The sequence below is a fragment of the Giardia intestinalis genome, chromosome 1 (genome assembly GCF_000002435.2).
Source record: "Giardia intestinalis strain WB C6 chromosome 1, whole genome shotgun sequence".
Taxonomy (NCBI): domain Eukaryota; phylum Fornicata; order Diplomonadida; family Hexamitidae; genus Giardia; species Giardia duodenalis.
In genome coordinates, this window is record NC_051856.1 from 1129637 (window position 1) to 1156778 (window position 27142).

At 48.2% G+C, this 27142-nt stretch overlaps 8 protein-coding genes across 8 annotated transcripts; 3 read left to right on the top strand and 5 right to left on the bottom strand.

The window, feature by feature from the left end:
- Positions 1-45: 45 nt before the first annotated feature.
- Positions 46-16941, top strand: GL50803_0037985 (Dynein heavy chain; the record flags this gene model as incomplete). Its single annotated transcript, XM_001709148.2, has 1 exon — positions 46-16941. The coding sequence occupies one exon, from the start codon at positions 46-48 to the stop codon at positions 16939-16941; it is 16896 nt and encodes a 5631-aa protein (XP_001709200.2).
- An 18-nt stretch (positions 16942-16959) lies between these two features.
- Positions 16960-18582, bottom strand: GL50803_0061708 (Las1-like protein; the record flags this gene model as incomplete). Its single annotated transcript, XM_038046295.1, has 1 exon — positions 16960-18582. The coding sequence occupies one exon, from the start codon at positions 18580-18582 to the stop codon at positions 16960-16962; it is 1623 nt and encodes a 540-aa protein (XP_037901637.1).
- A 1241-nt stretch (positions 18583-19823) lies between these two features.
- On the bottom strand, positions 19824-21299 carry GL50803_0016728 (Phosphatidylinositol-3,4,5-trisphosphate 3-phosphatase; the record flags this gene model as incomplete). Its single annotated transcript, XM_001709146.2, has 1 exon — positions 19824-21299. One exon carries the CDS (start codon positions 21297-21299, stop codon positions 19824-19826), a length of 1476 nt encoding a protein of 491 aa, XP_001709198.2.
- Positions 21300-21375: 76 nt separating this feature from the next.
- On the bottom strand, positions 21376-22437 carry GL50803_0016729 (uncharacterized protein; the record flags this gene model as incomplete). Its single annotated transcript, XM_001709145.1, has 1 exon — positions 21376-22437. The coding sequence occupies one exon, from the start codon at positions 22435-22437 to the stop codon at positions 21376-21378; it is 1062 nt and encodes a 353-aa protein (XP_001709197.1).
- Positions 22438-22497: 60 nt separating this feature from the next.
- GL50803_0041795 (uncharacterized protein) lies at positions 22498-25317 on the bottom strand (the record flags this gene model as incomplete). Its single annotated transcript, XM_001709144.1, has 1 exon — positions 22498-25317. The coding sequence occupies one exon, from the start codon at positions 25315-25317 to the stop codon at positions 22498-22500; it is 2820 nt and encodes a 939-aa protein (XP_001709196.1).
- Positions 25318-25351: 34 nt separating this feature from the next.
- On the top strand, positions 25352-25996 carry GL50803_0032801 (uncharacterized protein; the record flags this gene model as incomplete). Its single annotated transcript, XM_038046056.1, has 1 exon — positions 25352-25996. The coding sequence occupies one exon, from the start codon at positions 25352-25354 to the stop codon at positions 25994-25996; it is 645 nt and encodes a 214-aa protein (XP_037901638.1).
- Positions 25997-26021: 25 nt separating this feature from the next.
- On the bottom strand, positions 26022-26687 carry GL50803_002010 (Translation initiation factor SUI1; the record flags this gene model as incomplete). The annotated part of the gene is made up of 1 exon (XM_001709143.1): positions 26022-26687. The coding sequence occupies one exon, from the start codon at positions 26685-26687 to the stop codon at positions 26022-26024; it is 666 nt and encodes a 221-aa protein (XP_001709195.1).
- A 17-nt stretch (positions 26688-26704) lies between these two features.
- GL50803_002011 (uncharacterized protein) lies at positions 26705-27064 on the top strand (the record flags this gene model as incomplete). Its single annotated transcript, XM_001709142.1, has 1 exon — positions 26705-27064. The coding sequence occupies one exon, from the start codon at positions 26705-26707 to the stop codon at positions 27062-27064; it is 360 nt and encodes a 119-aa protein (XP_001709194.1).
- Positions 27065-27142: the final 78 nt, after the last annotated feature.

Genomic DNA, 27142 nt, shown 5'->3' on the forward strand with positions numbered 1-27142 from the left:
TTAGCTGTTTGTAAATTCTTGAATGAAACAATGGAAATTTAAAATATGGACCTTCCTGAAACGGCAAGAAGCGCCATTGACAGAGATGCAACACAAGGTGCTCGCCAGCTAGCAGAGCACACTGAAAAGATCACTAGGTCCGCACGGGCTGATAATAAATTAGCCTTTTCCAAGCACTATGTTCCTCAGTCAAAACGTCCGATTGTGAAGCCACGACAGGCATCTGGAACGACTCTTAAAGTTCCTATGCTGCTAAGTGGGCTGAGCGCTAGCCATCAAGAGCACGACGTTTCCCAAAAGTCCAGTCGCTTGATAACGACTGATCGACTTCACCCTACATCAGAGCTAGCAAAGATTTACCAAGATGGCACCGTTGGTGGAACAGATGCTAAGTGGCGTGATGTGGAGCTCAAGGGCTACGAGCCGGGACCACCAGTACGCTATATGTCTGCAGCTCAGCGCACCTCTGCGACTCTTAGACTGGGTTCAAGCGGGCGCCCACCCTCTGGTTCAAAGCGCAATGATATTAGAGCCGTTGGGCAGCTTACCTATGAAGAGACAGAAGCAGGCATTACCATGGACCCAGCCAAAAGCTTTCTAAGTGGCTTTGATGATAGTCAAATGGTAGATGAAATTCTCACTGAGCGAAATCTGGCCGGAACCCCTGGTTCAGCAACCCCACGCTCTAATAGGTCTGGCTCCCGACCTTCCTCTGGTGCACCGACAATGTCAGAGAAGATTGGGCGCTTGATGAGGCCGCGAACAGCAGTACTTGATCTTGACCTCCCGAGAATGGAGCACTTTCGGCCAGATGCACGTGTGGACGCCGTTGTTCAGGCCCTTTCTGATTTCTCAAAAGATTATCCAGTGTACCAGACTGAGGAAAGCTACAACATCATTCTTAAGAGCATTAGTCGAGACTTGTATAGCTACAAGCTTCTAGCGAGAGGTATCATTCCTCCGGATATCAGAGAAGAAGGAAGCACAGAGAAGGAACTCATTCAGTCTATCCAGTCTTTCAGGAGTATGCTTTTGAAGGATGAAAACGATGGCTTCCTTCCACTAGAGTTTTTCGACGCAGAAGAGATCTATGATAACCATTCTCCGACTGAGTGGCTCACGATGCATCAGCGTACATTTAAGCTACCTGACGAACAGCGGCTCAAGGGAACACCGGCACGATCTCGCTATGTAACCACGGTTGGCGGGCAGACTGTTTTTCTATTAGAGCCCGTGGTCGTGCAGAATTACGATGAAGAGACTAGATGCTTCGGCGTTCAATGGTTACCTAAAGGGTCAGTAATGCTTCCTAGAGAAGAAGATGACTTGTTGTGTAGACACATCTTTTGCCTTAGAACTATAGATGCAAATAATATCCACAGACTTGACTACACAAAAGATTCAGTAACCTTTACCGATTGTCACACGGTGACTGTCGGGGTGACCAAGAATGTCAAGCGGCTGAACCTGCTTTTCGACGACGAAGATGAGAGAATTTGGTGGCAACGAAGATGGGCTGCCCACATGCTTCGCCGGAAAATTGAAGCAGTGTCTAAGCTTGGGCTTTTTCTTAAGATCTACATGGAGAGGGCTCTGAAGTTTAAGACTATGCGCACCGAGCTCAGCTGTTATGCGCCCACTCATATTCCTCCCGATTTTGAAGCAACTCCGCTTCTCGAGATACTCTCAGACGTTTCGGGTCCAACTTCTGAAATAATAGACAACATATTTCATAAGTACTGCTTAAGCAATCCCTTATTTGTGAGCTTCTTCCTCAGTCATTTATCAAAGGCGGATTACTCTAAGGCACTGACTCGTGCAGAGCAGTTGGTGCCAGACGTCACAGCCAATATTATCGAGTCCAACATGTTAGCAAGCATCGACTACCTTCGCCGCTCTGCACGGTTTGATTCTAGTATCCAAACAATCGGATTATGCGCGCCATTCTTCATAACTGAAGGCGATAAGTTCAAGCTCCTTACACAGAAGCGCTTCATAGCCACCCTTTCGGGCGAGTTTCTCCCTTCCCAGCCAGTAACAAGTATTCTGCGCTATCTGAAACGTCGTTGCCGTCAGGAACGCCGCCTTTTCTCGGTATGTGCTGGCTATAACAAGGCCTACAGACTCCTTCAAGAGGAGTGTCTCTCACTTCAGTGTATGGAAGGGCTCCTGCTTTTCAATGTTGCTGGGGTTGCTCCGTTTATTGCCCAGGATCAGATTTGCGTTATCAAGTCGGGCATAGGAGGTGGAATCCAAGCAGATAAGGAGTCTTATCGAATAAAGCTCATAGTAGAAGATGATGAGACAAAGCCCAAGCCAAAGCAATCTGGAAAACAGAAGGTATCATCTGGAAAACGAAAACTAGCTGTAGCAACAGATCAAGATGAGATAGCCAGTGATGTAGAGAATGCAGACAAAAATGCCGAAGAAAAAAGTGACGACAGTACAGATGACATGACAAACATCCCATTCTATGCCGCACCTCTTTCAGTGGCCAAAAATACGTTGGATCTGGGTGTCGTCTCTCCAGGCTGTCCATTTCTTCTTGATCGTTTCGTACTTATGTCCAGGTGTCATAGAGCACGCATGATTAGCTATCTTCGTGATACTTTGCACGTTGATCTTTCAGCGTCAATTCTTTTGGCGTTGAACGAGGTTGGGATAGATGTTTATATTCCAAATAGGTTGCTGAAAGAATACATTGACTACGAGTCGCAGATTCATGGCTACGAGCTTTATATGGAGTTATACGGAGATCGCTACCTGTTTGACAACGCCATGGAGCCTGTTCAGATGCTTATGCTAACAGGAACTGATCGCAATGATCTACAAGGATCGGCAGCTATGCTGCGGAGTGCTACTGCCAATGCCTCGCTCTTGGATGTTAAAACTCCTGACGAGGACAAAGCCGTCACAGACCTTTTGCACGTTAATGAAATAGATGAGCTAAGACGCTCCATTATAGGATTTGATAGTAAAAGCCTTGCAATCACGATTACAGATCGTTTGAACAAGCTAAGAACTACGAATACACTTGTGGATGACCCTGCTATGTCCGTGGGTGCCACAACTAAAGATAAGACTACCAAATTAAATCAAAGAATGACGGAGGACAGCGACACATCAAACTTCTCCATGTTTAGCGACATGCGTCCATCCAATACTGTTAATAACGAATCAATGAGTCTCAGAAAGGCTTGTCAGAAACACCGGCCTCAACCGCGCTCAGGAACACCGACCGAATATGATAATAGCGTAGCCTTGAGCTCAAATTTAGAGAACGACATTTTAGATGGCTCTACTCTGGAGCAGCGAGCCTCTGTGTTGGTCACTGACACCCATAATAATAGTGCGAAATACTTGCTCAACGGAAACCTTTCGGCAAGAGGCCGTGTGCGGGATTCAGCCGATCTCCTGGCGTTTTCGCGGCTCGTTAACATGATGAGATATGATAGTATTATGGAGGTCAGTAAGAACAGCATTTTCCGCTATATGGATATGTTGCACTTATTCAAAGGATCCAATAGAATCAGCTATAACTCTGTCAAGGAGCATATTACCTCCATGTTTAGCAACTTCTCCAAAAAACGCTTCTCTGTTCAAGAGGCCAAAGATATCATAGACAAGGCTGCGCAGCCTATATTTGAGTACGTGCCATCCACTATGGTAACTAGCTCCCTCATTCAGCTCTTTATTGACTTTGATGCTGTTGTGCGCGACATTGCACCCCTCGATAAGATGACCACTGGAACGATTCAAACGTTCACCTCCTTTAGCCTCACAGATTCAAAGCTAGACTCACTGAGCCCATCCAAGACATATCCTGCCTCTGCTATCTCTCAAGGCCTTGACATACCTTTGATTGATGCAGACTTTGATAACATGCCGACAAGACCTGTTGTGACTATTGATGAATTCATGCAAAACTTGGATATGGCTCCCCAGGCATCCATGACCTCTACATCCATGATAACGGAGCAGCAGGAGCATGTGTACTCGAGGCACACCCAGTTTAATGCATACTCTAACTATGTAGAGAATTTGAAGGTTCACTTTAAACGTGCGCAGTACCCGACGCTTGTTGGCCTAGAATTCTCCATCTTTCCCTCTATCTCCGCAATAGAATCTGCAGTGTATGACAATTATGCTCAAATCATTCAGACAACATGTGAGATACCACTGATAGAAACATCCATGCCCTGCTTTGAGGGCGATCCATACTACGCTAAAACTGGCACCCTGCTCGGGCCTGATCCCGTGCATAGTCCCTGGCTTAAGGAGAAGCACGAGGAGCTGCTTCAGTATCTCCACGAATCGTCCGTCGGGCCGCAGTGCGTCTTGGAGGTGCTTCGGGCCATATATCGCCAGCTGTTCCTCGTGGACCATACTGATTATATAGATAGAGAAAGCTTTCAGTCATTCTTACAGCAGAACAGTACGTTTAGCGAGATAGACTATTTCGTTAAGCTAATGCCTCCGTTAGATGAGTTCCATAACGTTGCACTGGTGGAAGAGGACGTTAACAACGAAGAGGATCTCTTCCTTGTTGGCTTTGACGGGTGGGACTATGACTTTGTCGATAGCGAGCAGCAGAAGCGTAACTTGAAGGAGGCCGAAAATAAGGAGCGGGCACAGGCTGCAAAAGAAAAGCATCACGATCATGAGTCTAGCGAGGCAGATGACGCAGATGACGAGAACGATGATCAACACGACGACGCACTGAAGGCACCTACCACTACCGAACATGGAGGGACCGGAGATGCAAGGGAACAGGCCGTCACCGTTAAGATAAATAACACCTGCTTGTCACTGAGGGACTTACGGAGCTTTCTGCTCAAATACACAGCACTAAAGGAGCTCTTGCGGAAGTTCCCACCCAAGATAAACTGCGGGCTTTATCAGGTGGATTGCACAAAGATACTCGATATTTTTGTAAAGCGTTGTCAGATGCTGCGTGCCCAGGTGGCGAGGGTCATTCACTTCCGTGCCATTGGCTACTCCAATCGCTTGATTCAAGAGTGGGACGAGCTGAGGGACAAAATGACCACAGATACTACCACCTCCACAGCCATATATGCAGAAATACGCGCATATGTCAATAATATAGAAGCAACAGTCGCTGCCATGCAAAAGCGCCATCAAATTCTAGATAGGTACATGGGTGTTTTGGACGAATTTAGCATCTCAACATCAGACTTTTATAAGTGTCTTAATCATTATGAGGAGACACTTGTCAAGTTTGCGCTGGAGAAGTCTCAGGGACAATACAGCAAGCTGGTTGACAAGTACAAGACACGCGTGGCTTACCTTTATAATACACCAGATAAATATGGGGACAAGGACCTTGCCACATTGTACTGGACAGTCCGGGCAAAACCAGTGGGAGTCATTAACAGCAAGGAGGGTGCTGAGCGGAGACTCCAGGAAGCATTTGCTATCCTGGCGAAGGTGAAGGACGCAGAGCGCGCAGATCTAGCAGAGCTCATGGCAAAATATAAGGCAATGACTGTCAGCTTTGCTCAGCGCGCAAATCTCAACGAAGCACCACAGTTTGCCGATGAGCTAGTCAGCATACAGAACTACCGTGAGAAAATAGACCAGAAGGTGGAGGTTTTCTTACTCGAGGAATCTCAGTTGGGCTTCCAGCCCAGTGAGTTTAAGAACTATGAGCTCACAAACGAGGACTTCCAGATCTTTAAAGACCTCTGGACCATAGTATCCTCATTTACACACAATTATCCCATGTGGTTCAGTGGAACGTTTATCGACTTGGACCCTCGTCAGATTTCCACCAGTATCAATGAATGGGCAGGGAATCTCCTACGTCTGCAGAAAACGTTAGCCAAGATAGGGCGAACGGCAGGAACCTACACAAAGATAAAGGACAAGGACAGAGCAGCATGCTGCCAAGATAGCATCTCCATCACCGTCGAGATTATTGCGAAGCTAGACGAATTTCGAGGCATTATGCCCCTGATCGAGTCTCTCCGTAACCCTGGTCTTAAGCCACATCACTGGAAAGAAGTTAGTGCTTTAAGCAAGTCTGGAGTAGCTATCCAGCCAACAGCTAGTCTTACATTAGTTCAACTCATTGCCGACGGCTTTTTGGAGCCAAAAACTCTTGAGCGTGTGGTATACATTTCAACCTCAGCAACTAAGGAGTTCGCAATAGAAAAGAGCCTGGACAAGATGACCCAGGATTGGAAGAGCGTTAATCTGGACATGAAGTATTATGGAAAACACGAGGTTATAGAAGCGTCAAACAGCAAAGGTGATGAGCAAAAAGTCAGAGTCTACAAGTATTACATTGTGAAGACGTTCGATGAAATTCTCCTGCTGTTAGACGAGCAGTTCTCTACCCTTCAAGGTATGCGCGCATCCGCTCATGCAGCCAAGTTTGAAGCACGACTTCTTGGGATGGAGAAGAAGCTCGTCTATCTTCAAGATATCGTGGAGGAATGGACTCGTTTCCAGCGTCTCTGGATGTACCTGGAGCCCATATTTACATCGGATGATATTAAACGGCAGCTGCCAGAGGAGTCAGTGATGTTTGCCGATACATGCGTGTTCTGGGCTGACCAGTCTTCGGATGCATACAGATCTCCCGCTGCAATGGCCTTAGCCGGGCGCGACTATGCGGTAGAAAAATTTAGACATAATTTCAAGCAGCTAGAGATCGTTAATAAGCACTTGTCCAGCTATCTTGAGAACAAAAGAAGGTCATTTGCAAGATTCTTCTTCCTGTCAGACGAGGAGCTACTGCAAATTCTTGCGCAAACACGTGATCCAGAGGCGGTTCAGCCGCATATCTCGAAGTGCTTTGAAGGGATCAAGTCTCTCGGCTTTAGGCTTGATGCAGAAGGGAAGAAGGAGATATTTAGTATGATCTCAGCAGAAGGTGAGGAGATTACGTTCGATGGAGCTATTGTTCCGCAGGGAGACGCAGACGTGTGGCTCGGAGAGATAGAGAAAATGATGAAGACAGTTCTCAAGCTTCTAATTAAGCAGGCTTTTAATGACTATAAGCAGAATGTCTCCGATTTTGAGTCTCTTGAAGAGCTCAACAAGATGCAAATAGCTCTTCAAAACACGCTTCCTCCAGCCATAGACGAACCTAGGGGTAGAAAGAAAAAGGCAAAAGCAGACGCTGCAGAAGCTGCTGCAGAGGAGGCAAAGCTAGAGGAACCGCTCGTTCAAACCTACTCCGACATCATCATGGCGCCGCGCGAACAGTGGATAACTAGGTGGCCTGCACAGGTGATCATTGTTCTTGGACAGGTTATTTGGACGCATGAAACAACCGTTGCAATCAAAAAGCAGGAAGATCTATACAAGCGCAGTTTGGAGGAGTACATGTTAAAGCTTAACTACGATATAGATAAGATTGTGCGATGGGTAGGATTTATTCCGGGAAGCACAGAAGAAAAGGTCCCCATTTCAAAGAATATCCGAGCATTGCTAGTCATCCTTTTGACCCTACATGTCCATAATCGCGATGTTGTCGCGAAAATACAGAAGGCATTCTTTAATAAAAACGCTTCTATCGACTATAGCTTTATTTGGGAGGCAGAGCTCAAGTTTAAGTACAAGCTTTTAGAGAATGAACGAGCCCCCGCAGACGATTACGCTCTCTACACAAAACAGGTGAATGCAGAAATCCCATATGCATACGAGTATATGGGCATTGGTACCCGGCTTACTATTACGCCTCTTACGGAGCGATGCTACCTGACCCTGACATCAGCGATTGTCAGCTTCTACGGCGGTGCTCCACAAGGTCCTGCTGGCACAGGAAAAACAGAGTCAACCAAGGATTTGGCAAAAGCCATCGGCATACAGTGTGTTGTTTTCAACTGCTCAGAAGGCCTAAACACAGCCTCCATGGGCCGCATGTTCAAAGGCTTGGCGATGTCTGGAGCTTGGAGCTGCTTCGATGAATTCAACCGCATTGATGTGGAGGTTCTTTCTGTTATCGCTCAGCAGATTTTGACGATTCAACGTGCCATTAGCATGCGACAGAGGCGCTTTATTTTCGAGGGAGCCGATATTAGCCTCAACTCCAACTGCGCTGTGTTCATCACAATGAATCCGGGCTATGCTGGTCGTGCCGAGTTGCCAGACAATCTGAAGGCCCTGTTTCGGCCTATCTCCATGACGGTCCCAGACTACTCCTTGATAGCCGAGGTCATGCTATTTGCATGTGGATATCGCGATGCAAGCAAGTTAGCTGTTAAGCTGTGCATGAGCCTGAAGCTCAGCTCTGAGCAGTTGTCGAAGCAGGATCACTATGACTTTGGCATGCGTGCACTGAAGAGCATACTGTCCGCTGCTTCCCTTCTTAAGCGGCTTTACTATTTAGAGCGTGAGGACAAGCTTTGTCTTCGAGCGCTCAACTCCGTCAATGTACCGAAGTTCCTCCAGCAAGATGTAGTGCTATTTGAGAACATAGTCAGCGATCTCTTTCCAGAGTGCTTTGCCGATAAAGTACGAGATAGTGGCAAGAAAAAATCACGGCTTACGAGCGCAAAACCAGAGTCCCCTCAGACCAAGGCGAAGGACGAAACTTTGGAGAATGAGGCTTTACTAAGTAACCTTATAGAACAAGCAGGGTTACCCGAGGTCATCGATCTCCACGAAGATGAATTAGATGGTCAAGAATTCGACATCGGATATGTTTCAAAAGACATAGATGCAGAGGACTTGCTTCGTCTGTTTATTGGAGCTGTACTGAGAGAAAAGCACCTCCACGATTCTGTAGATTTTATCGAGAAAACAATGCAACTTTACACAACACTATCCGTTCGTCACGGGCTGATGAATGTTGGCAGAACAATGTCAGGCAAGTCAACGATCACAGACGTTCTCTCCGTGGCCCTCGGTAATGTGCGTAAGTTCTTCACTAAATACCCGGAGTTCGCGTCCCGCTTTTCACATGAGGCATATCCACTTTTCTACCCTGTCCAGGTGTACAAGCTTAACGCAAAGTCGATCACTATGTCAGAGCTCTACGGAAGCTTCTCAGACGTTAGCAACGAGTGGTCTGACGGGATAGTGAGCTCCATAATGCGTGAGTGCATCAAGGAAGAGGCTGAGTATCGTCTAAAGTGGATATTATTTGACTCTCCCGTTGACGCTCTTTGGATCGAGACCATGAACACTGTTTTAGATGACAACAAGAAGCTGTGTCTTACGTCTGGTGAGATAATTACAATGACTGCTAACATGACTATCTTCTTTGAGGTTATGGACCTAAGTCAGGCCTCACCCGCTACCGTTAGTCGGACAGGCATGATTTACTGTGACCGCACGCTTATTCCACTTTTCAATCTCTTTGTAGCTTTAATGCATCGCTATCTTCCCCAGTGGTTCTTGGCTCTGGAGATAAACACTGCAGCTACTTGGCCGTACTTCAAAGTAGTAGAAAACCCAAATTACCAGCCAGCAGAAGGAACCCAACCTATCCCGCCCGAAGAGCTTTTGATGTTCCGTGCTATGAGCGACATCCAATTGGCTGGCAGTTCTAACCCATCGGCACGTGCTATTTTAGAAGGGTATCCCAATCCAATCATGACTTGCAAGGAGAGGTTAGAGAATTTGTTCCGTTGGCTCTTCATTCCGCTTGCCACCACGCTAATAAAGATTCGCAAGCCGACTATCTATGCAACCACTCATACAATGGTGCTCACACTTATCAAGATAATGGCGTCGCTTCTATCGCACTATACCGCGCCAGCTTCTGATGTCGTTCTAAATGAAGAGGAGATAGATGAATATAAAAAGCGCCTGCCGCCACTAAAGGACCCTGGTGTGCTAATAGACGCTCTATTTGTCTTCTCTCTGACGTGGTCTGTCGGGTCCTTTGGGGACCTAGAAACGCGTGCCCTCTTTGGAAAGCTGTTCCGGCATCTTGCATATGACGTCCCGGCTGTTGCTTTGGCCAACGCAGTTTCAGCAGGTGCGACTCTTCCACCACCTAAAGATCCCGATTTAGAGCAAAAGATAATGTATGGTACAAAGCAGCCGACGATAAGTGGGTTCAAACTGGGCAAGCAGGAGCATGAGGCAATTTCTGCGAGAGCTTCATCGGTGGAACAGTTCTATCCATCACTAATGCCAGATTTCATGCAGTACGACATATATATTTGGCCAATGAGTACGCCCATCCCTTACACAGACGATGAACGTGAAGCAGACCGTCCTGGATATGTCTGTCTTCCGCATGACGTTTTCATTATTTCTAAGACTGCAAAGCAATCTTTGGTGCCCGGAGAATCCAAAGATGCAGGTGATACATCTATTACTCCTGTCGTGCTTGCGCAATCACTTGAACTGCAGTGGGTGCCATGGTGCAATAGCGTTCACTTTATCCCTACACCAGAGATTACGTGCACCACAAACTACATTGATACGGTTGTCCCCCACAACGACTTCACCAGCCTTACAGCTATTCTCAACATCCTCAGCTCCTCGGGCTTCCCTACTCTGCTAGCAGGTCCGGGCGGGTCTGGGAAGTCGACTATTGTCAAGAAGTTAGTTGACCTACGGTCAAATGACATTCTTCTTAAGTGCTGTCTTACAGCAAACACAACCTCTGGGCAGCTTCGTTCTATTGTTGATTCAAAGTTAGAAAAGCGTAGGCGAGGCGTGTACTCATTTACGCGTGGAAAAAAGGCTGTTTTCTTCGTCGATGACGCACACATGCCCGAAAAAGAAAAGTATGGAGCACGCCCTCCGCTTGAGGTCATCCGCCAGCTCTTGGAAGACTATGGGTGGTACGACATCGAGGGAGGCTTCTTTAAGAAAATCATTAACATGACGTCGATTATTGGCTGCACCACAAACGGCGAGAATATAGACGACATACTTCCGGAACGTCTGGTACATCACTGCTGCACCATTTCCGTTCCGGAGTCTGCTGACGAATCCTTTAAGACAATATTTACGACTCTTATAAAGCCGCTCTTTTCAGTGATTTCCAATCCTGCTTCAGGGTACATGGAACCCATCATATCTGCTTCAATTCAGTTGTACAGGAATATCTGCAAAGAATTTAGACCCACACCTGTACACCCGCACTACATTTTCTCTCCTCGAGACTTGAGTAAGGTGTTTCAAGGAATTATGTTAGCGGTTAAGAATGCAGCTGTTACGTCCCAGAACTTCAACGCCTACTATTCTCAAGAAATTCCCATTGTATCCCTTTGGGTGCACGAGTGCACCAGAGTCTTTGCAGACAGGCTCGTGGACACCGATGATGAGAGTAAGTTCTTTACTCTACTTTCTACCGCCTGGCGCACGTGTCCTGTCACAGGAAGTCATCCCCCTGAAATTAAAACGATCATTCCGGCTGCAATGCAATCTGGTACTGGAATAGAGGTATATTTTGGTGGCTGCCATGCTCAGGCAGACGAAATACCGTACATGCAGCTTAACATAGAAGCTCCAGAGGAGAGGGAGAAAATTGAAGCATATTACTACGATAGCCTTGAGTCATTCAATCGGTCGGTAGGTGCCGTTGGCAAAATGAAATTGGTGCTTTTCAAATATGCCCTTGTACACCTCATACGTATCGCCCGAGTGCTTTCGATGGATAGGGGTCATGCCCTCTTGATTGGAATGCCGTCCTCTGGAAAGCGCTCTCTAACTCGGTTGGCAGCCGCCAGTCTAGCCAACTACTATAACAGTATGGAGCAGATCACAGGCCCGAGCTATGTTTACACTAGACCATCTAGCATCAAAATCTTAGAGCCCTCTGGCAAAAGTGACTTTATAGATTGCATCAAGGATGCAATTCGTTTTGCAGGCGTGGATGCTAATCCAACCCTTCTGATTGTTCAGGAAGCCCTTGCAGATAACTACGGACTAGAATGCATCAACTTTCTTGTTAACCTGGGAGAAATACCGAATCTCTGGGCCGCAGATGAGATTAATAACATATGTGAGGTAATGATTGCGGATTTGCAGAAGAATAAGAAAGAGGGAGAAGGAGGAGAGGATATAAGCAAAGCACGAGTGTTTGAAGTGATTGCTGACCGCGTTGTGCGAAATATGCACATAGTGATTGTGACGACCCCAGAGTCTCCGTCGCTTGATAGACTAGTCACCTCTTTCCCCTCTCTCATCGGTTCCCTCTCTGTCAACTGGTTCCACCCATGGGAAACGGATACATTGCGAAATATCTCTAACTTCTATCTCTCGGAGCATGCGCAATCCAAAGCAATCACAGAGCTTCTTGTTACCATGCACAGGGATGTTGAGACTCTAATACATCGTAGCTATCCATCTTTGTCCGCATCTCCAGCCACATTTCTGGGGATACTAAACACATTTCAATCCTTACTTACCCAGCTCACAGGAAAGCTGGACAGCGGAAATGTACGCTATTCAAATGGCATTGCGCGTTTAGCAGAGACAGAAGAAGCTGTGGGAGCTCTGAAGGAAGAGCAGACAGCAAAGCAGCCTATTCTAGCAGCAGCACAAAAGGAGGTCAACACAATGGCTCGAAACATAGATGCCCGAAAGATCGACGTCGGAAAGGTTAAGGAGGTGGTATCTGCTGAGGAGGCTGTTGTTAGCAAGGCTTCTGCGGAAGCTGACGCTCTTGCCGAAGACTGTGCAGAAGAGTTGCGTAAAGCAGAGCCGCTTGTTTACAGAGCGACAAAGGCGCTAAACGCACTCAAGCCATCTGATGTTAATGAAGTTCGTTCCTTAGCCACGCCTCCTAAGCTTGTGCGTTTCGTAATGGATGCAATCTGCATCGTTAAAGGGATTAAGATATCCAGCGCACCAGATGCAGACAATTGGCCTATAGCTCAGAAAATGCTCCGTGCCAACGGCTTCCTCCAATCGCTAAAAAGCTATGACGCTGAGAAAATGCCAGATGCAATAGCGGCAACCCTGCAGAAGACATATCTTTCCTCATCAGACTTTGACCCGGTAGCTGTGCAGAAGTCTTCCATTGCTGCAGCAGGACTGTGTGAGTGGGTCCATGCCATTATAGCATATTATAATGTCATGAAGGATGTCAACCCTAAGCGGCAAAAGCTGGCTTTGGCTAATGCTGAGGCAAAGAAGCTCCAGGATGAGCTTGCTGTTAAACAAAAGCAGCTTAAAGACGCAGAAGATGAGCTTTCCGGACTGGAGGCAGAGGCAGCAAAGGCACAGAAGGAGCTACAACGTCTCTCGTCAGAGTTTGAGCTTTGTACAAATAGATTGACCCGTGCAGAGGGCCTAATTTCAGGCCTCTCGGGAGAAAAAGTACGGTGGAGCGCGGAGATAGATAAGCTAGAAAAGCAGAAAACCAACATCTTGCCAACTGCGGTCTCAGCCACCTCATTTTGCGCATGTCTCGGAGGAATAGATTTTGCTGATAGAGACTCTCTCTACAAGAAGTGGTCAGCAGAGATCTCTGCAACATTCCCGGGAGTCGAGGATTCCATTAAGAATTTCAAGCTGCATGAAACGTTAGCAGAGCAGGCCTTTATAAGTCGGTGGGTTAGTAATGGCCTTCCTCGTGATTCATTTAGCTTAACAAGCGCCTGCATCGCAATGTCTAGCAAGAAGGTGCCTTTGCTTATTGATCCGCAAAATCAGGCGCGTAAGTGGGCTGCAACTTGCTTGGGTCAGGACATGCGTCAGCAGCCATCCGTGACTTCTCAGGTCATCCGCATAGCCGACCCCAATCTCCACAAAGTTATAGAGCAGTGTCTCCGAACAGGTACAATGCTCATTATTGAGGGCATTAGCAACAACTCGTTCATCCGTAATGATGCCCGCATTAAGGCAGCTATTGTGGCCCATAATCTTATTATGTCTCTGACATTGCAATCTGAAGAGCTTAGAGCAGTGGAAGTACGGTTTGGGGATTCTACCATAGAAGTTCCCCCGACGTTTGGTCTCATTCTGGTCAGCATGTGCGACATCCACATCCCTCCGGACTCCTTCGGCGACTTCACAGTTGTGACCTTCAAGGCGACAAAGGAGGCACTGGAGGACCTTCTTCTATCTGTTGCGGTGGAGTGCGAAAAACCAGAACTGGAGAATCAGCGAAAGCATCTACAAGCAGCAGCGGCAGAGGATGCGACCACGCTTTTGACTCTAGAGACACAGCTGTTGAATCTATTGTCGGAATCGCAAAACAGCGAGGAGGGCCAAACCCTTTTGGACAATGCTGTCCTTGTTAACGCACTGAATGAGACCCAGCAGCGCGCGCTCGATATCTCTCGGCGCATGATCAAGGCAGCCAAGACATCTGCCGACATAGATGCGGCGCGAGTGGGATACAGATCTCTGGCGAATGACGCCAGTGCCCTCTACTTTGCCTTCCAGAGACTCGTGCAACTTGACTCGATGTATGAAAACTCCCTGCAGAACTTCATAGCTCTATTCCGCAGTGTTGTTACTGCTGGAAAGAGTATTGAATCTGCAGACAGGCTCCACATCATATCCCGTAACTTTGCAGAGAAGCTCTACACGTACGTTTCTCGCGGCTTGTTTGTGCGCCACAAGCTAGCATTTGCATTTGATATATGTCTCAGCCTCCAGAGAACCAGCGGCGAGATTAGCAATGAGCAGTTCAATCTGCTATTGGGCGCCCTGGGCGGGACCATTCCAGCCAAGGAAGCTCCCTCGTCCAAGCTCCTTAGCTCTGTAACCGACGACGAGTGGACTCTCTTTTCTGCGGCATGCAGTAGTAGGGCCTTTGATGCCCTTGCACTGGATGCGGATAGCATCGAAAGGTACTCCAAGCTTCTTGGGTCTTCCCCGTCCTCCACCTCCACTACCGTTGTAGATCGCACTTCGGACTTAAGACAGACGGACCCGTTGGCATATGTCATCTTCTGTGCATGCCTGGACCGAAAGAATCTTCTTGAAGCCGTCAAGGCGTACATTCGCGCTGCCCTGGGACCAGAGTTCGTCAATACTGAAGCGGCGAACATCGTAGACATCTGTGCAGAGGCTACGAACACAACACCGGTTATAGTGCTCCTCAGTCCAGGCTCCGATCCGTCAAATACAATCATGGGTCTTGCGGATGCAAAGTCCATTAGGGTGCACAGCGTGTCGCTGGGCCGGGGCCAGGGGATTATTGCAGAGAAGGCAATTGCGGAGGCCAGCATCAACGGAGAGTGGGTCCTTTTAGGAAACACACACCTCGCCGGTTCGTGGCTCCAGAGGCTGGAATCCATCTGTGACGCCATCAGCGACAGGAGCTACAACCCTCGTGGAGCTGAGCAGAGTCGTTCAGACCCGACCGTTAAGTCCGATAAGAAGCAGAAAACACCAGCCTTTGAAATTCATAAGGACTTCAGGCTTTACCTCACAACCATACCGTTCCCGCAATTCCCCTCTTCTATCACACGCAACAGTACGAAGGTCTCAACAGAGCCTCCTCTTGGGCTCAAGAACAGCGTCCTGCGGCTCTTTAACAGCTACGAAGAGGCTGAGCTTTCGGTAGCCACCACAATCTTCAAGAAGGCAGAGCAGGATGGTTTTGCTGGAAACTTCGATGCGCTCCGGGCAACGGACCCCCTGAAGATCGCATATGTGGCCGACAGAAAGTACAAGATGCTCCTCTGGAACCTCTCCCTGTTCTTTTCGGTTGTTTTGGAGCGCCGGCGATTCGGCACCATCGGTTTCAACTCGCCTTATGACTGGTCCGACCCAGACCTGCACATATCCAAGACGCAGCTGCTTACTAAGTTCCAGGAGATTGCAATCTGCGATCCAGCCAGCTTCCATACAAAGGTTAACGCCGCTATGGCAGCCCTCAGGTTCCTGACCGCAGAGATCAACGTCGGTGGCCGCGTATCGGATGGAAAGGATAGGCTCTGTGTCAATTCATTGATGTCTGCCTTTTATGCCGACGATTTGAAGTCTCTAGGAAAGACTGTTAACGACACATACGGATTCCCCTCCCATCTGTCGATCACCCGCGAGAACATTATCGAGCACGTCACAGAAAAGTGGCCAGATAACGACCTGCCCGAAATATACGGGCTAGACAGCAACGCTACCATCTTTCTGGCGCAAAACTCCGGAAAGGAGCTTTCTGACATTATGCTGAAGATGCACAGCCACTCAGAAGGCGGATCTGCCACGCGCTCGCCCAGCTGCTCCACTGGAGGCGAGCTGGCACAGATCAACGCCATTCTTAACGGTCTGCCGGCCCTGTTTGACGAGGAGGCGGTGAACGAGAAGTACCCCACCAACTACTACCAGTCCATGAACACAGTCCTTGTGCAGGAGTGCGCTCGCTATAACAAGCTGCTGCGGATAATGAGGAGCACCCTGGTCAACGCAGAGCGGGTGATCAAGGGGCTCATTATCATGACGAAGGAGACAGAGGGAGTCCTGGACGCGATGCAGCTGAACCAGGTGCCGAGCGTCTGGGAGGCGACCGCGTGGCCATCAGTCATACCCTTGTCGCGGTGGATTGTGGATCTGCAGGAGCGCGTGAGCTTTATCAGAAGCTGGACCGTAGAAGGGGTTCCCAAGGTTGTCTGGTTCTCCGGCTTCAGCTATCCGCAGGCATTTCTGACGGGCATTCTACAAAACTACGCCAGGCGTGCTAAGATAGCAATCGACGAGCTGGTCTTCGACTTCCAGGTAACCAGCGAGCCCGTGGAACTGGAGCATGCCATGACAATATCCGGGCTCTTTCTCCAGTGCGCCTCCTGGTCGGAAGCGGGTCTCGCCGATGCTCGGCCAAATGTCCTCTTCGAGGAGATGCCGAACATCGTGCTAATCCCAACCAGAAATACAGACCTTGAAGTCAGCAATCGTTACCCATGCCCAGTCTACCGTACAAGCCTCCGCCGGGGAGTTCTGACGACCACCGGGCACAGTAGCAACTACATATTGGACGTTCTTCTGCCAAGCAACGAGCATGTGAACAAGTGGATACGCCTTGGTGTGGCGCTGTTCCAGCAGAAGGATTAGGGAGCAGTAAATGCAGTCCTATTTCTTAAGGGGAGGCTCGGTGAGCTTCGCCTCCAACGGCGCGTCTCCATCCCTGTGGAGGACGGGGGCATCTGCATCCAGACCCCCATAGTAGTAGCGACGGAGGCGGGAGTCGTCTGTCCACATCGACCCCAGCAGACTTGTGACGCCTATGGGAATGAGCTCGTTTGCCGGGGAGCGGTGGATGATGACGCTTGCGTCGCTGGATTGGACCCCCAGCAGTATCTGCAGCCCCGTCAGCTTCAGATGATACTTGTGCAGAACGTCCACCAGAAACTGCACTAAGCAGCCGGACGGCGTGTCGCTGATAGACACCTGCGCTGTGCCCGGGACGGCCGACGTAGAGGCCACGGGCTCCGTTAGCGAAATCACGTCATCCAGGGTGAACTCTGCGCTAGTGTCCAGTCGAGTAAACTGCGTGCCCTCCTTTTTGTATGCCTGCTCCAAGGAAAGAAGGAACGGAGGGGCTGCGTTTGCCAGGACAGCCAGCAGGGCCTTCTGGATTGCTTTCAGATGCAGCTGCTCCACGCTCTTGTCTGGCTCCGCCCTGATGTGATCCAGAATGGCGTACAGCCACCTGATGCAAAGGTCGAACTGCTGCGGATTTGTGAGCTTGCCCGACTGGTGCATCACCATGTTGACGATGCAGTAGTGTGATAGCACCGCATCAGAAAACAGTCGTGCGAAGAGCGGGGAGACGATGCTGCTCCGAAAGCTCTCGGCAAGGCCTCCCTCTATGGCCCCGACCAGAAACCGTCTGAACTCCGTGCGGTCCCCTGACTCCCCGAAAACGTCGGCCGGACTGAGCCTGTTCCTGTATATGACGCGGACCACGGCACCAGGAAGGCCCGTCAGGCAATTTGCAGCGATGAGCCTGTCCACAAACTCAGAAGGATGGAGCTGGTTCGGAGACACGAAAAACCCTTGCAGCTCTTGGACGCACCTGCTCACGGCGTTCTCGTGCGTCTCGTTTAGAAGCGGCTCCCAGTAGTTGTGGCGCAGCCAGTGAAGCAGGAGCGCCGCGCTCTGCCGCAGCGCCGGAAGAGGCGGGAGCTGCTGGTGCGTCGCCTCGTGGCGGACATCGATGAGTGCGTAAGGAAGGCTGATGCGCCCCGCGAGGGTCTTCATGGAGGTCATATAGTTGCCGACCTGCTGGCGGTCTGTGAGCCCGTTGACGGTCCGGATTAGCGCCACAGAATAGCTAGACTGCAGGGCGTGCTCGTCGGCGGCCTCGTTGTCGGAAAGCCGGGCCGCAACCAGGGCTGCCGTTCCGTCCAATCCCACCTCCACAGCGCCCCTCAGACGAATGACGTTCACCATTGCCAGTCCTTCTTCCTGCTTCCTGACATCGTCGGAGTAAAGCAAGTCGAAGAGCGCCGCCTGGTCGCTGAGACAGAGAGTGCTTATTGATTTCATAAGTTTTTGGCGTGCAGGGTCTAGTTCAACCAGCAGGGGCTCTGCAAGTGGCGCATATCCACGCATGCACGTGCTGGGCTGGCAGGTGGTTGTACGAGCTATGGCTTGCAAAATGGCATAGATGCCCACTTGAGTGGCAGAAGCCTTACTCGTGTATTCAGCCGCAATGGTGAAAAAGTCATGCGTCCCACTGCATTCGTGCATCTTCTGTCCGCGCTTCCATGGCTGAGTTGCAACGGACAAGGTGCAGACAGTTCGGGCTTCTGGGGGTCACCCACAAGGCACTACGTCTGAGATATGCATATCCAGAAGATACCGTGGACCAGCGTTTTGCATCTCGTTGTCCGCGCCACGACCCAAGCATATTTAGGACTTCTTTCTACCTCATCATTGTCAGTTCTATTGCCGAAAGATTTACTCGCATGGAGGATTAATAATTAGAAATGAAAATTCAACACAGACCAATATTATAGAATCAATCTGCCAGCAAACAGCACAAAGGTAGCTACAGAACTATCGCTAGATTATTTTATACTGGTATCAATCAGATCCATACCTTGACTATGAATAGGGGAGAGGGCCCGTACCGCATGCCATTGGTCCTGCTTCACAATGCAAAGGCCTGTTATGCGCGGGGTGCAAGGGCGCCCACTACTTTCAAATGATACTTCATCAGATTCTTCGTAAATAGTGGACAGAAAAACAGCACTATCCACAAGGTAATCATCAATAGAGCCACTGAGATCCTCTGATGTTAGATAAGAAGAAAAATAATCAAAGTGTAGGAGCTCTGGAGTTAGCAAAGTAGTTTTAGCAGCTCCATTCTTAAACGATTGTGGGGCAGTCATATATGTAGGTGGAGATCCTATAGACACGTCAACTGGTGACATGAGTTCTCCAAGACTCAAAGAAAGCGAAGATTGGGAACAAGTAAAATCCGGTTGCATACAAACTGAATTCGTTTTGACCAAAGCTTGCTTTTGATTGCCAATGGCTGTCGATTCGGGTGAGAATATAGCTAATTCTGATACGGGTACGTTGCGGCAAAGTTGTTGGGGATAAACTGGTGAGAGTGGAATGGCTTGTTTCTGAAGATTGGCTAAGACCCCAGTAAATATTCCATGTACACTAGGAGATCGTTTCAAGGAAGGTGGACTTCTGATCAGCTTATCTAAGCCAGGGACTTTGGGGCTGGCTTTATTTGCTATTCGCCTAATGTCACGTGAATGAAGCTCGTTTTGTAGCCTTTTAGCTCTATGCTTAATACGCTCTTCTAAACACTTGCGAGTTGCTTGTTCGAGTGCAGGGTTCTCCGGCTTCCGGATCCGTTGGCCAGAGATGCACGCTGCAAGACTGTATGTTTCAGGTCTTGTGATATTCTTGCGTATAATTGTCAACTAGAGGATCAGCCAGAGCGTCTAAATAATTTATTGGCCTGGCACTTGTTACGAATCGATGAGAGCCATTACGAATACAAGACTAGTATCCTTCCATAACTGTCGCGAAATAGTATTATCTAGTTCGACCCCAGGTATTGTCAAAGTGAGCAAATTGTCTGATGAGATAGAGAATGGGAACTCAGATGTCAAAAAGTAGCTATTGAGACGCAGCGATCCCAGGCTTTGCTTGCTGTTTCGCTTGGTCAGTTCCACGACTATTTCATCTTGAAGTATCACCGGATCACTTAGCGGAAGCACAGCATCCAAGGATACAAACAGAATTGCATTAGTATATATGTCTACCGTGTTAGAGCATGCCCGTTGACACTTTGAAGGTATCGAAAGGCCGGAACGTGATCTGGCTCGCTTCCGTTCCCCCTTTGAAGAAGAAGATAGTAGATTGGAAGCTGCGCTACTTACAGCATCTGTACTTTTGCTATCATCATTTGATTCCATCTGTACACCTTGTACTGGAATGTGTTGCTCCGCTATAGACTCTAAAGAGCATGTGTAATCATAATATCTTAAGGGCGTCGTCACCTCTTCAGTGTCATATAGTTCATTAAGCGCCTTAAACATTTGCGAAGCACTGTCATGCGACTCATGTGCTGACTCTGTAGAATGTTCTATAGCGAGATCTACACCAGGGAGTCTATCACAAACAGAACCATCGGGTAAAATACTATATTTAATGTTGCACAGTTCCAAATGGTTGGTTACATCGTCTGTTGGAATCTCCTTCGAGCCAGAAAAGCACACTATGCGAAGACACAGATCATCATTCTTCCCTGCCTTCTTTCGCATAGAAGCGGGGAAATTAATTATGCCAACTTTTTTGAGCAACAATCTAGGATAGTAGGAGATCCGGGAAAGTCGCTTGCAGGGAAGCTGCCGCCGCATCAGTGAATTAAAATATTGAAGGTATCGTAATTGAGATGGGATTGTGATAGCCTTTCCATCGTAAGTTTTGGTCCTGGCGTAATCAGCAAGGGTATCGGCCAATAAACAATCGTTGGATGAATCATTAATTTCCCTGGCAGAGTCTTGCATATAAGCCATAGCAAGAAGAATACAAATGGCTACTGTGCCTGCCCGTCCTTTGCCAGCTTTACAATGGATGGCCAGTGTAACGTCTGGACATGTAGAATAAAGGTTCATGGCCTGATTGACAGCGTCGATAAGTAGGTTAATAGGAGGAGGGCAGTGGTCTTCAAATCCATAGTAGGAAACCCGGTTGTTGAAAAGAGATGGATGATAGCGTCTCTTGACCTCCGAACACAAATTGAACACCCAGTACTTCTCTGCATGAACAGAATTAAAGAGCCGTAGAACATGCTTGACTGGATTTCGGAAGGATGCTTCAATGGATGTTGCGGGATAGCCCATTGTGATGAGGCCCGGTCTTACATACACCAGATCAAGATCAAAGCCATGCTCGTTATACCTGCGCTTGTTCTTACTGACAAGGTGGCGTAGGGACATCACGGGAGGGTGGCCAGATCTAAAATTCCTTGTTGCGACACAATTTACATTAAGATGATATCTAGCAAATCTCATTCTAACCGTTGTATGCGAGGAGGTAAAGATAATTGGCATCGAATGCATTCATCATATCGAAAGAAAGGCTATCCTCAATAGCTTGCGCCTCAGCAGATGCCTTGTAAGAGAGGCTCGGAGTTTCCTCGCTGTCTAGTGCATCGTCGCTCCTGGATTTGTGCTTGTCCTTACTTCTCCTTTTCTTCTTGCTATCTGTGCTCAGCTGATGTTTAGCGGATTGGCCCTTGGCAGACAAAGATTGAGTGGTTGGAAAAGCGCCTCCCTGCAAGGACCTCTTGAATTCAGCATCAGACGCCCTCTTGCTTAGCGCTAGGAACTCTGCATCACCGTGAGTAGCCAAGAGGGCCTTGAGATTGGCCAAGCGGTCACTAAGGTTCTGATTTTCTGCCAAGCGCTTCTTCAGCTTCGCAATGAGCACATCACGCTGGTTCTCTGTTTCTGCGAGCCTTATCTGATGAAGCATAAGAAGCTTTTCAATAAGCTCGATGAGATAAGACAAGTCTTGATTGGCCTTCTCAAAACGCCTCGTCAGATCATTGATCAGATAGTCTCTATCCGTCTCCACGCTCTTCAGATGCTTACGATAATCATGGAGGGCCTTCTCCTTAGACTTTTCTATCTCCTTAATCTTCTCATCCATGGCCTCCTGAGAGTACAGCTTCTCCATGTCTTCGAGCTCCTTGCACTTCGCACGAAAGTTATCAAGGATACTATCTCTGTCCTTCTCAACATCCGCAAGTTGACCTTTTAATTTATCAACGACGTCAGTGCGGTTCTTTTCAACAGACTCAATGCGCTCCTGAAACTTCTTCATGAGTAGATACTTCTCTGCCTCAAGGTCCTCAATCTTCTCACGGAGCTCTGTTATAAGCGTAAGATGCTTTGCCTCAATGTCGTTGCAGCGACTAACCAGGAGCGTGCTGATAATATCGCGCTCATCTTCCGCCTTGATTGCGCGCAGCTCCAGCAATTTGGTCCTTTCTAGAAGGCTCTTGGAGGCCTCGTTAACTTCCTGGAGCTCCTCTACCTGGTCTGCGGCCAGGGCAGCGACCTCGTCAGTCATTTATTTATTTTGAGATGAGTTAAAGACCTATAGATATGCTTTTTATGGACGTAGAGGGAGTTAGATAAATCCCTCGTCAATGGGCATGTCTCCACTGTCATTCTCAAAATAGTCAGCTAGCCTTTCATTGTCCTGGTCCTCCAGGTCGTATGTGCAGTCCCTACTAAAGGCCTTCCGGGGGAGCTGATTATCCTGGCTTCCAGTCAGATAGACCCCCGGGCCAATATCGTCCAACTCACGGACCCCGTCCGCTCCCAACTCACTTTCTCCACATGTGGTCACTGCTGATGCATGCGGCGGCTCGCTCACCTGTGGTCTGTTCAATATGCCAGACAACAAGTAGATTGCATCCGGATCTCTGACTAAGCCCATGGTTATGGTGCGCACGTCCTGATCTGTAATTAGCAGAGCCCTTCTTGTTTGATTGAGCAACCTTGCAAGGAAATGATTGGTCAATTGCTCCAGATTGGAAAACTGTAACTCAAACTTAGATAGCCCAAGAGTCCAATCTTCTGTGTACAGATTGGGGAGGAGAAGTGTGCGGAGTTCATAGATGATAGAGGGCAGCATACCTGGACCCCTACTATACAGGACTTGTAGAGCGTTTAGAGGCATGCTAGAGATCCATTGCAATATCCTTCCAGATATATTAATTGTGTACTGAAGCGCCTTACTGGCCACAGCACGATGGGTACCAGAAGACATAGGTGAGGTAACAAAGGCCAAGGTGGCGTGGATGGCGCTAGCGTGAAGATATAGTAGTGATGCTAGAGAGTGTACGGTCAGGCCTTGAAGACCGCTGGGCTGTTGGTGTATGCCCTGGGCTTTCAGCTCTTCAAGGTATTCTGTCTGAACGGATCTCTCTTCGTCTGTTTGGGGCAAAAACTTACTAATAGCATGTATTGCCACGGTATTATCTCTGGTTACCTTATGATAAGTCTTTGGTCCGTGCTGTGAGAGATTACCGACATAGCCAGGATCGTGATCGCTTTTAAGGCCGGATGGCTTAGTGATAATAGTACTAGACATTTTAATTAGGTCCACTAGGACAGCATTTAGAGCTTGGGTGGTATAGGGAAGCAGGACAAATCCAAACGAATAGTTAAGCCTACACAGAACAGCTAAGGAAACGTGAAGCATAGTTGACGTATTGACTTGCGTGAAAGTTAGTCTATCGACCAATAGCCGCCCCGTAAAGTCAGCTAGTTGGCCCATGAATTGCCCTGTGAAGAAGGCATCCTTTATCCCAGGTCCAACTAAACATAGAACGGAGGCCGCATGCACCAAAAATGCGAATGTTCGCGGCCGCTTCGAGGCAACCGTTAATTCCAGAAGCTCTGTCGTCGGCTCTATTGATAGATTTGCCAGAAGCTGCAGTCGATTCAGTATGGTGTACGCAGGCGAAAGGTATCTGGTAAGCGCGCTGTTTGCCGAACTATGCACTTCTTTACGTTGGCTAGTGAGGATCTGCTGTTCTATAACTGTCTTCCCACAGGTGTATGACATGCTTTCTGCCAACAACTGTTTAATAGTACCAATCAAGTTTTTGCTGATCATAGTAGCTACCGTTCTAATTGAGACATCAGCGTCCGTTTTAAGGTTCTCCGCACTCTCCGTTGGGTCACAGAGTGTATTATCTTCTTGGATTGCTAGGAGGCAAGTGTCTATTAAAGAAACCAAACACTCTGGTAGCGTCCCAGATGTGACAGAAGCAGTTGCTAGCCCATCAATTATTCTTGTAGCGGCAACTAACGCTGCTGTTTGCTTAGCACTAGACTTCTGGATATTTATAGTGATGTTGTCCGTTAGCTTCGAAAGATGCGGAGATGGCCTTCTAGACGGACTACCAATATACCGTCCATTCGCGCTGCCGCGTTGCTGTATCTGCATAGACGATGTCCATGGAGAGATTGGTATATATGCATTAGTGCTCTTAGACTGCACTGACAAGTAATCGGTACAGTCTTCCACGCCTGGACAGTTTCTAATGGGCAAGACATCGTACAATCTCAAGTACGCAATGTTTCTTAGGGCAGAGGCGCGCTGAAGACTGTCAGAAAATGCAGATTGAGGTTCCTCTGTGATAAAATAAAGAATGGTTGACGCTGGAAATAACGGTATTATCTCTAGCAGCGATGGAAATTGAAACGTAATCCTTTGCTGCTGTATTGGCCCAAGTGGTCTTGGTTCATTCTTTTTTCTAAGGCTTGATTGCCGCGCTTGATGAGCATATGGGCGTGCAATTGGAGATTTACCTCGTGTGGTGGTTCTCTCCATTCGACTCTGTTGTTTATGATTGGATCCGTGGGCTTGGGTAGCATCTGACTGCACTTTCTGTGAGCTCACTGCCATGACCTCCGGGCTCTGAGAAGCTTGAGAGCCATCCTTTCTATTTGCCAAAGCACTTACTAATTTGTCTGGGCGAAATCCAGAAGCAATCAGTGCCTCTGTGCTGGAGGAAAAGGAGGGCTTTTCTCTTTTTTCTACAGGGACACCTAAATCTATGACCAATGGCCGTTGTACCGTTCTTCTTGTAGAGTGTGTTGTTTCTGCGTCTACTTGAAGATGGTTGGTGCTACTTTGCAGCTGATTAGACGCTAGGATATAGTTTGTCAACGCCTTGAATTTCTCTACGGATCTAGCAGACGGTGACACAACTCTTCTTGACGGTGATATAGGTTTATGAGTATGGATCTTTTCTAAGTGAGTAGTATCAAGGTAGTATCCATGCTGGGGGTTGATACCCTTTATCACCTCAGGGTTCCAAATCCCTCTAGTCAAGGAGACCTTGTGCTGCGGTGAAGCACTGGTTAAGTCGGTTACTACCGAGACTGCACTAGAACTCCGGTAGCGTTGAACGGCCGGTTTATCATTGTCCATTCTATCGAAATTGAAACTGAAAGACAAATTCCATATGCTAAGCGCAGAAGAGGCAGTTCTTTACGATCGCCAGTTGCGTGCATTTGGTGCATCTACCCAGCAGCTTCTTAGTCGATCAGTCGTCGTCATTGAGTTAAGGGACCAGTTATTTGAGGAGCTCGCAAAGACATGCGCCATTCTGGGATTCCACACTCTGATTTGCCTTGGCCGGCAAAAGAGCAATGCATTTGATCTGCGCAACTTGAATCGATACTGTACTGTTGAAGTTGTAGATACGAGCTCTTCTGTCTCCACGGCCCTGACGGAAGCGGTTAGATATCGTGCAACAGACGCTGTATATTTCTTATTAGCATCATCTTCGTTGTATGACGATCTGCATGAGTGTATTTCATCTTTAAGCACTGCTCATTCGCGCCCTCAGCCCTACTTTCTAAACTTTACTCAAGAAGACCCGTCCATGCTCCAAGTCTCTATTGACAAAAGGCCTGATGACTCTTACACACTAAGTGAGCACTGTGAGATAGAAGATATGTGCTTTCTTGCTGATATGCTTGGATATTTTCTCTTTAATCTCCTTCGTAGTCGTGCAGACACTGATGCGGAGCACACCGGGCAGCCTCCTCCGTGCTCCTGTACATTGAGACGAGATGGGCTATTCTGGAAAATAACTAACGGTTAGAATACTTCATTGGCGTTTACCCTGGTCACTTGCGTTTGCGTCTAGAATTCTTTCCAGTGTTAGCGTAGAAAATGTTCTCCTTGGGAACCCCAGCTGCAACGAAGATGGCTGCAACCTCCTTCGTATACTTTCCCTGAATGGTTATAATGTCCCCGCCCAATTGGTCCAAGACTGTTTCAGAAACAGCACACGCAAGGGCTTTGCGCAACGTTATCATTATGTTTTTCGGCTCAATGCTAAAGTCTTCATAGTTGAATACCTGTGTCACACCCTTCTTGTTTCCCCGTTTAGCGAACCGTATTTGCAAAACTGGGACGTATCCCTCCTGCCTCTTTACGTGAGGCTTTATCGGGACACCGAAGGGAGGAACTTTTGCCTTATCGTATGCAAAGCAGGTGATGCCATTATCTCTTGCGGCATCTTCCTCTTCCTCACCTTCCTCCTCACTTTCTTCGGCCTCCTCTTCAGTCTTTTCATGCTGTTCTGGCCCTTCACTTTCAACTTTGTCCGGAGCATTGTCGTTCACATCATCTCTATTAAGGTGCGGATAGACAAGTGCCCATAGAGCCTCGTCCTCTCGCTTGAGCACGGCCTCGCACCCCAGCTCTGCTTGCTTTGACGGCTTTCGATACTTGCAATAATGCACCGGCCAGCCGCAGCACGAGCAGTAGCGGACATCGACGGCCTCCATCCAAAAATTTAATTAAAATGCCGAGACCGTATGATCCGGATCTTTTAAACGCTATCTTGAACTCTCTCCCAGCTGGGACAAAAATTTCGAAGATATATTACCTGCCTAGTATTTCTTCCGGAGATAACTACGATCAGATCCCCGTACTGCTGCCCAAATGGAAGGCCAACGAAATTCTTAGGTGGATTGAGAGCGAGGCGAACAAACTGACTACTAAGGCTGATGCCAGATTTGGAAAACCTCTGGTGCGCGAGACCAAACGAACCCGGCCGACCTTCATCGACCCAACCGATCTCCACACAGGCACAGACGTGGTTGGCATAAGGACAGGATCATTACCACGGAATACATTTACTGCTCCCGATAGCCTAGATTAATCCCTTCTGGTGCGCACCGAAGAAGGCAATGGATGGGGTGATGGGGTTCTCCTTTTTCCAAGAATTCTCTGCAAGCGG